The 8,560-nt window shown below is 56.0% G+C and overlaps 2 protein-coding genes across 2 annotated transcripts in view; one reads left to right on the top strand and one right to left on the bottom strand.

Moving 5' to 3' along the window:
* Position 1: 1 nt before the first annotated feature.
* On the top strand, positions 2-5,990 carry DDX27 (DEAD-box helicase 27; the record flags this gene model as incomplete). Its single annotated transcript, XM_019539793.1, has 20 exons — positions 2-22; positions 258-317; positions 517-673; positions 906-954; positions 1,109-1,196; positions 1,446-1,551; positions 1,642-1,815; positions 2,115-2,265; positions 2,439-2,538; positions 2,633-2,774; positions 2,856-3,009; positions 3,094-3,175; positions 3,249-3,426; positions 3,683-3,789; positions 4,048-4,153; positions 4,257-4,351; positions 4,460-4,583; positions 4,949-5,033; positions 5,452-5,526; positions 5,744-5,990. Coding segments are annotated over 20 exons (2,070 nt in total), but the record flags the coding sequence as incomplete, so codon positions are not given.
* A 767-nt stretch (positions 5,991-6,757) lies between these two features.
* Positions 6,758-8,560, bottom strand: part of SNRPB (small nuclear ribonucleoprotein polypeptides B and B1) — a 2,310-nt gene continuing 507 nt past the window's right edge. Inside the window, exons 3-7 of the mRNA XM_019539549.1 lie at positions 8,444-8,555; positions 8,147-8,299; positions 7,592-7,730; positions 7,204-7,329; positions 6,758-6,922 (exon numbers count right to left, since the gene is read on the bottom strand). Of these exons, the coding sequence (XP_019395094.1) occupies positions 6,885-6,922; positions 7,204-7,329; positions 7,592-7,730; positions 8,147-8,299; positions 8,444-8,555 (568 nt within the window). The 3' untranslated portion in view covers positions 6,758-6,884. The remainder of the gene's footprint in view (positions 6,923-7,203; positions 7,330-7,591; positions 7,731-8,146; positions 8,300-8,443; positions 8,556-8,560) is intronic.

Raw genomic sequence — 8,560 nt, 5'->3', positions numbered from 1 at the left:
GCTGCGCCAGCTCAAGGGGAAGGTGAGTGCGGCCGGGGCCAGTCCCTTCCTTCCCGCAGCGAGGACGCTGCGTCCCAGGGCCAGAGAGGTTTCTTTCTTTGGGGGCGAGTTCAGCTCAGGGGCCTTGGTCACTCTGATGTAAATTCTCTTCTGGACCGAGCCTGACACTGCTGCCTTCTTCCTGGAGCACCCGACGACCTCGAGGCCGGGCCGTGCAGGGGCTCCGTGGCTTTCCCTAATTCTTTGCCTTTCCCCAGCAAGCAGCCACGACGCTGGATGAGAAGATTGAAAAAGTGAGAAAGAAAAGGAAAGCCCAGGTCAGTGGTGCTCAGCAACCGGGAAGAAAACCACCTTCCTGGTGCTTCTCACTGTGAGAGAGGCATAGGGCAGAGGACAGGACTCTGCTTTTTGTACTGTTCCTGCTCCCAGAGAGGTTTACCTTTGAAACAGGTGCTTGGAGGGAGGCTGGAGTCGTCTTTACACTTTTCAGGTCGCAGATTCCCTGTCTCTGTTTAGGAAAGAGACGCAAAACGAGCAAAGACAAAGGAGGAAGACACAGGCGCGGAAAAGGAAGATGAAAATAAAGAACGAGAGAACGAAGAAAGCAGGGAGGAGGAGGAGGATGTGGAGTCCCAGTATTCCTCAGCTGACGAGACCATCTTCGCACAAGCAGGTATTAGGAGGGGGCGAGGATTTGTTGGGGAGCCATAGTCAGTGCCTCTTCTCTCAGCGAGCCCTCAACACTTCCTTGTGATCTGTGCCCCTGTCGCGGGGAAAGGACCTTGCTTGATATTCCACTTCCAGCCTGCCTTAGCGCCCCCCTCCTGGGGTATGCACTTGGCTCCTGCTTGGCTGGAGCTGTTCTCAGTCAATACTTGATGCTTAGCACTTTTCCTTTTCTGCAGATACCCTCAAGGTGAAAGAGCGGAAGAGAAAGGGGAAAGAAGCAGTGGTAAGTATCAGGGTGAGAGGGAAAGAATGACACTGTTCACTCGTCCAGCACCTTTCCTCCCAAGGAATCCAACCTCGTCACCAGCGAGAGCAGGTAGGCAGGCACAGTGTGTGCTGCATGTTGTTTCGAGTCTTCCTCTCGGTTTTTGGTTCTGCAGGAAACAGAGAGATTTTTTGAAGATGCATCTCACTATGATGACAGCTTGTCATTCCAAGACATGAACCTCTCTCGCCCGCTGCTAAAGGTATTGCACCGTTTCAGCCTCTGCACAAGGTTGTAGGGAATGTGGAAGATTTCACAGCTGCTCCTGCTAGGAGAGACGGGCTGTGGGGGGACCCCCAGTCGCAGTCTCTCCCTGCCAGGCAGGGGCTGTAGGGGATGGCGTGCAAGTACCAGCCCTCATAGAGACGTTGTTTCCTGCATCCTATCTTGAGCTGCATGTGAGACTTCCCATTCCTTGGTCAGATGCCTAGCTTTTCTCTCTTCTTATCAGGCAATCACAGCACTTGGCTTCAGGCAGCCAACCCCAGTCCAGAAAGCCTGTATCCCAGTAGGCCTGTTGGGGAAGGATATTTGTGCCTGTGCTGCCACAGGGACAGGTAGGGACCCGGAAGGGAGGGAAGGAGGCTACTCTGGGTAGTAGTTAGATCCTTGGGGCTGGCTGATTGCTGGTGCTCTCTGTTTTGCAGGTAAAACAGCTGCCTTCATTTTGCCTGTGCTGGAGCGCTTGATCTATAAGCCTCGTCAGGCTCCTGTGACCCGGGTGCTGGTTCTGGTGCCGACCCGGGAGCTGGGTATTCAGGTGCACTCTGTCACCAAAGAGCTGGCACAGTTCAGCAGCATCACGACCTGCCTTGCTGTGGGTGAGTATTATCCCTGGGGCTGGGAGTTTTAGCTTTCAGGGGCTACACTTAGCATTAACACTAGGGGGTGAGAGGAGCATCTTGGGAATCCTGCAATTAAAGCTGCTTGGGCTGTGGGGCTCTTCTGGGGCTTCAGGCTAGACCTGCGTCTGCTGGGCAGGAAGGGGAGGAGGTCCCTCCTGCAGATTTCCAAGCTTCCCACTGAGAGGCATCCTTCACCTGGTGGAGGCGGGTTTGGGGCTTCTGTCCTTGCCCTACTCCACAGCTCATGGCCCATGGCGGGGGGTTTCACCTAACAGGAGGCTTGGATGTAAAGACTCAGGAGGCAGCGCTGCGCTCGGGGCCAGATGTTCTCATTGCCACACCTGGGCGTCTGATCGATCATCTCCACAACTGTCCATCCTTCCATCTGAGCAGCATTGAGGTGCTCATCTTGGATGAGGCTGACAGGTAAGCTGGGCAGGGGCGGTGCAGGCCTGGCTCTGCCACATCCATCCCCAGCAAGTGCATCGTGCCCAAGCAACGGGGCTTCCAGCATCATAGGGGAGCAGTGTGTGCCTGGTCCTGATGGGGAGACCAGTGTTGCTCCAGCTGCTGCACCGCACTGCTCCTCTCCTCTCCAGGATGCTGGATGAGTACTTCGAGGAGCAGATGAAAGAAATAATCCGCCTCTGCTCCCACCACCGGCAGACTATGCTCTTCTCTGCTACCATGACAGACGAGGTAAGAAAAGGCCCTTGGGTGGGCTGCCAGGTGGCCTGAGCAACTGGCTCCTTCTTCCTGACTGCAGTGACACGTCTCCGCTCCGCTTCGGCAGGTGAAGGATTTAGCTTCTGTGTCCCTGAAGAATCCTGTCCGGATCTTTGTGAACAGCAACACGGAAGTGGCCCCCTTCCTGCGGCAGGAATTCATCCGCATCCGACCCAACCGAGAAGGGGACCGCGAAGCCATTGTGTCAGGTGGGTGAGCCCTTGTGGGTGGTGGGCGAGTTGAAGTCCATGGCTTGTGAAGGGCAGAGCTGACTGGCCTCCGTCTTCCAGCTTTGCTGACGCGAACCTTCTCCGACCACGTGATGCTTTTCACCCAAACCAAGAAGCAGGCTCATCGGCTGCACATCCTGCTGGGGCTGATGGGCCTGCAGGTTGGGGAGCTGCATGGCAACTTGTCTCAGACGCAGCGTCTGGAGGCCCTAAGGTAGGGTGTCGTGGGCAGCTGGAAGGAAGAGGGGTGGTGGGCAGGAGGCAGCTGCGTGACAGCCTGTGCTCTGCCTGTGTTAAGGCGCTTTAAGGATGAGCAGATCGACGTCCTGGTGGCCACAGATGTTGCAGCACGAGGACTGGACATTGAGGGTGTCAAAACAGTGAGTGCTTGCAAGGCTCTGTTTCTCCAGAGTTGCAGAAGCCTGCCCCGGCTAACCCAGCTCTCCTATCCAGGTGATTAACTTTACCATGCCCAACACTGTAAAGCACTATGTGCACCGTGTGGGAAGGACAGCACGGGCAGGCCGGGCTGGGCGCTCAGTCTCGCTGGTGGGTGAGGAGGAACGCAAGATGCTAAAGGAGATTGTGAAGACGGCCAAGACGCCAGTGAAGGCCAGAATCCTCCCCCAGGGTTAGTGGCTTGCCAAGGTGGAGGGAGTGAACAGGGAGCTCAGAGTACAAACAGACTAGAGAGAGGGTGGGGGTGGTGGTGAATAGCAGGCATGAGCCATGTCTCAAGCTGGCTTTTGCTAGAGGGTGCAGGCAGGAAGACCTGGTGGGTGGCAGGTTACAAACACACTAGATGCAGAGCAAGGGTGTGAGGTGGTGAATGCAGGTGAGGGTTGCTTGAGCTGCATCTCAGGCTGGCTCTTGCTGGGTGGTTCCAGATGTGATCCTGAAGTTCCGGGAAAAGATCGAAACCCTGGAGAAGGATGTGTATGCAGTGCTGCGCCTGGAGCGTGAGGAGCGTGAGATGCAGCAGTCAGAGGCTCAGGTAAGTACGCAGGGATCTGCTGGGGGTTGGGGCACTCAGGAAAGTAGAGTTCAATTCCAGTCCCCTGGCCCAACTGCTCCATGGAGCTGGGAAGGCTGTGACCTTCTGTGGGCTTGGTATGTCCTCGGCAGTCACGTGGTGGTGTGACCTGGGTCCTGGCTTCACGTAATGCAGTCCCCAGGCGCTGTACTGGAATGAGAATAGCTTCCCAGTTTAGCTGAGTGATTGAGCTCACTCCTACTTGGGCACATCCCACAGATTAACAAGGCTAAGCAGCAACTGGAGAAGGGAAACCAGGAGAAGGTAGACAAGGAGCCTGAGCGGAGCTGGTTTCAAACTCGAGAGGAGAGGAAGAAAGAGAAACGTGAGTCAGGAACTGAGGGTGCTTAGGCTTGGGGCCTGTTCCTGCTGCGTATTTGTTCTGGACTTCCACGTATTTTTTTCACTCTGTGTCTGTCCGTCTTCAGTGGCTAAAGCCCTTCAGGAGTTTGACCTGGCACTGAGAGGCAAGAAGAAAAGAAAGAAGTTTATGCAGGACACACAAAAGAAAAGCCAGATGACAGTGAGCAGATGGGCGGAGAGGCGGGGGGCCGAGTTGGGGTGGCTTGGTGTGCGTCCTGCCCCAGGATGAGAGTCGAAGACTGTCCCCTGGCATGTGCATCTCTTGCAGCCAGAGGAGAGGTCACAGTTTGAAATCCTGAAGTCACAGATGTACGCAGAGCGAGTGACAAAGAGGGCCCGCCGAGGGAAGCGAGCCCGAGCCCTGCCAGAGGAACAGCCCTCGGTAGCAGCAGGTGGGGAGAGAGCTGCTACTTCTCTGCAGGGACAGATCAGGAGACATCCCTTTTGCTGGGCCCTTGTTATGGCTCCACATGGGGTGTACGCGCTGGCTCTGGCCAGCAGGACTCCTTGTGCTCATGAGCGGAGGCTAAGGCCATGCCAGTTGTTTCGTGGGGTGCAGTGTAACTGGCGCCACGCAGTCTGCAATACCATGCAGACTGGTGCAGTGGGGGCTTGGATTTGGGGGGAAGAGCCCTTCCCTGGGCCTAGAGCTTGTATCTTGGTGGCTATGCAAGTCATGCCCTGGGCCTGGTGACTGGCCAGCATTGTGCCCTTCTGTGCCGCTTGGCTGACTTTTCTTCCTGTCGCTGTTTCTCAGGCCCCAAACAGAAGAAGAAGTCATCTGTATTTGATGAGGAGCTCACCAACACCAGCAGGAAGGCCCTGAAGCAGTATCGTGCTGGGTAACCCCTCTCTACCACTCTAGGGCATGCACAGCCTTAGAGGCAGGGGACACCATTCCCAAGGGAGCCCTCCCCCCTCTTCCTTTTCTGAAGGGCACCAAGGAGCTCTGGGGGTTGCTCCACCTCCCCATGGTACCTCATGGGGGTGGGGGACAGTGAGCACCTCTGCTCAGCAGGCCCCTGCTACATCTGTAAAGCCCTTCCAGGAATGAGGGGGTGGGTGGGAGGGAGGGAAACCCCACCTTCGTCAGGGAGTGTGGCAGTAGCAGAAAGTGAGCAAGGGGCATGATGTGCTGTTCCTGAGCCCTGGGAAAAACACTGGCTGCTTATGGCAGGCGAAACGTGCACCCTCTGGGTAGTGACTGAGCTGTGCCATGGGGCTGGGGCTGCGCATTGCCTTATGGTGCTCTCTGTGCAGGCCCTCATTTGAAGAGCGGAAGCGGCTGGGTCTTGCCCATCGCAGAAAAGGAGGAAACTTCAAATCCAAGTCTAGGTGAGGTCACCATTGCTTGTGTTCTCAAGGCTTCCCCTCCCATGTTGTCATCTTCCTTCCCCTATCAGCCTGTTTAAAGGGCCACAGCTGCTCTGGAGTGAGGCCCCCAGCTGAGGAGCAGCCAGACAGTACTTTCAGTAGCATGCTCCTAGGCAAGTGTTTGGTGCTTGCACCCATGGGGGCAAGGGCTGCAACTTCAGCATCAGTCCTTCTGCAGGTACAAGAGGAAGTGACATGTTTTGTTGAGAGCATTACCTGGGGCGTGCTGCCACAGGAGAGAGTGGACCTCGGCAGCAAGGATCCTGTTTCCCTTTGCGATGGCAGAAGTCACACAGCCTCTCCTCTGGCCTGAACTTCCAGTGTCTGATTCCAAGATGTGCTGTAACTGTAGGAGCACCTGGTGAAGAGCCCCAGGAGAAAACTGTATCTTCTGTAGCTATAAAGGGTCAACCTCTCTATGCTGGTGATAGTCTGCTGTGCTTGCTTGTAGCAGCTGCTAGTATTTGAGACTGGGCCTAAAGCAAAACTGTTCAAGATGCCCCTGACCTAGCTGCAGTAATCCTGTTGTCCTGCAGGTTCTCTAGCAGCTCCACAGACAGGCAAATCCCTACCTCTGGTTTCCATCCATCAGCCTCTGCCCAGCAGGAGTGGCTGCATCTACAGTGTAAAAAAGGTCTTACAGGGACGCCATGACTGAGACTGGCCTTGTAGTGTCACTGCAGCAGAGGAGAGTAGTGAGCCTCTTCCTTCTGCTTGCAAGTAGGTTATAGGTCCTGGGATATTGCAGAGACAAATGAGCTTGCAACCTGATGCATGTGTATGGAGGAAAGGTAGGGGTTGAAAAGGGAGTGAGCAGTTCAAGGGCCATGTGTTTTGCCCAGCCTGCTCCTCTTGCAGTGTGGTGATTGAAGGGTCAAGGGGGAGCTTCCCCATTCATGCTGCCTCCTTAGCTGCTTGGCAGGAGACAGCCCTCTCGGGGGGCGGCACAGAGTTCCCCTGTCACTTGTGTGAAGTAAAAGCAGGGCCATTTCTGTTGGCACTCTGCAGAAGCTGCCTGGCAGGACAACTTGATCTGACTCCTGTTCCAGCTGTCATTCTAGTTGCAGATGGTTCAGGTCTCTCAAACAGCCCGTGCTGTAAGGCCTCTCTCTCACCCCGTACAACAAGCTGCAGAATGCCTGCTCAGCTCCCATCCAGTCTGCATTCCCTCACAACAGAGTGGCCCAGCCACTAGAAAGTTTTCTACTTTATTAAAAAGGGACAAATCTTACAGTCACTAAATAGAAAATATACAGTGAAATGCAGACAGTTGGGCAGGAGCAACTGGTCCTGTTCACTTAACACCAGCAGAGCACATCTTAGGGTCTGGGCGGGCGCATGCCAGGAGGAGGGGGACCTGGAAGTGGGGAAAAGAGCCTGGTTTAGAAGTCTACTCATAACAACACATCTGATGCCCATGGGCAGCCACCAGATTAGTCCTCATTACAGGGGCTGTCCTACAATACTTCCTCCAGGAGGCCTAGACTCCTTGTGGCAAGCTTGAGAGCAGCCTCCCGAGTGCCTGAACAGGAGAACACAGTTCTGGTCTGCTGCACTTGCCTAGAGCCATGCTGCTTCACCACAGAGTCAAAATACACTCCCCACCTTCCAGAGCCAAGATGAGACCCTTCCACTCACCTCTCATCCCAGGGGGAGGCGGTCTCATTCCTGGGGGAGGCATCCCCATTGGTGCCCCTCGGCCGGGTGGCATTCCCATTGGTGGACCCATGGGCGGTCTCATGCCAGGAGGTGGCCCCATCATTCCTGCAAGGAGAAAAAAGGGTCAGGCTAGCCATCAGAGATGAGCACAGAATCGTGGGCCAACCCTACCCAGCCACCCAACACATTTTTTGCTTGATGTTTGCTACTTTCCTAGATGAGATGTGTAGTCCCAGCTAGACTTCAGAGTAATCCTGCTTAATACCAACTCATCATTGGGTTCAGATGAGGTTGAAATTCATCACCAGTCCAGCCAAGTACCACAGGTCCTGTATTGCCCCAGATTTTAATCAGAGTAGTTCCTTACCTGGAGGAGGTGCTCCTCTGCTCATGGGTGGTGGAGGCCCCCCACGGCCTGGTGTGTACTGCGTAGGGGCTCCTGCTATGCTAGCAGTGGCCGCAGCAGCAGCTGCAGCTACTGTTCCGCGGCCCTGGGGCGTCATCACCTGTAATCAAAAGGAAAAGAGTTCACAGAAATGCTCTGCAGGGCGCTGCCCTGACTGCCAACTTCACCTCTGCTCATTGCTTGGATACATTGCCCCTGTCTCCCACCTGCATACAGGCCTATGTTACAAGACAGGGTCAAGAGTTCCTACACATGACTGGCAGTTGTGAGGGGTAGAGAGTGAAAGTAAATTAGTTCTGTGCTGAAGGCTGCACCCTCCTTCAGCCCATCCCTTCAGTGTGTACTCTGCATGTGTGGGGGAGTCTGGGATGAAGCTCGGCTGCCCGAGAGCTTGGCTAACAGCCGTTGCAAACCACAGCGGCCTGGTGCCACCTCATCCTCATGGCATGTCACAGCTAAGGACTGGGCATCTGGGCAGAAAGTGGAGTCCCTTTCCAGGAAACCCCAGCATCTCACCTGTTGGGATGGTCCTCCCACTCCCCGAACGGGGCCGGCCAGCCCTGCTGGAGCCTGGGGCATAGGAGCCCCGGCTGGCACTCCTCGCCCAGCTGCCCTCCCCACGCCAGGTCCTCCTGCAGCTCCGGCCAGGGGCACGCGGGCAATGCCAGTCTGAAAAACCAGGAGGAACAATCAATGTGGCGAGCAGCTCGGCGGGGGCTCGGCGGCCCATTGGCCTCCTGGGGCCGGAGAGGGGAGACCGCACAGCCCGAGGGGAGCGGGCTCACGGCCAGGACACAGCCCCTGGCTTCTCACATCTTTCGGGGGCGGCCCCTCCACCGTCATGGACACCAGGTTCTCTCCCCGCAGCAGCACCAGCCCCAGGACGCGCTTCTCCTCTCGCTCCGGCTGCTTCGAGTTCTTGGGCCTTTG

The sequence above is a fragment of the Crocodylus porosus genome, unplaced genomic scaffold (assembly GCF_001723895.1).
Source record: "Crocodylus porosus isolate Cpor-Errol unplaced genomic scaffold, CroPor_comp1, whole genome shotgun sequence".
Lineage (NCBI taxonomy): Eukaryota > Metazoa > Chordata > Crocodylia > Crocodylidae > Crocodylus > Crocodylus porosus.
This window is presented reverse-complemented; position numbering and strand designations above follow the sequence as displayed.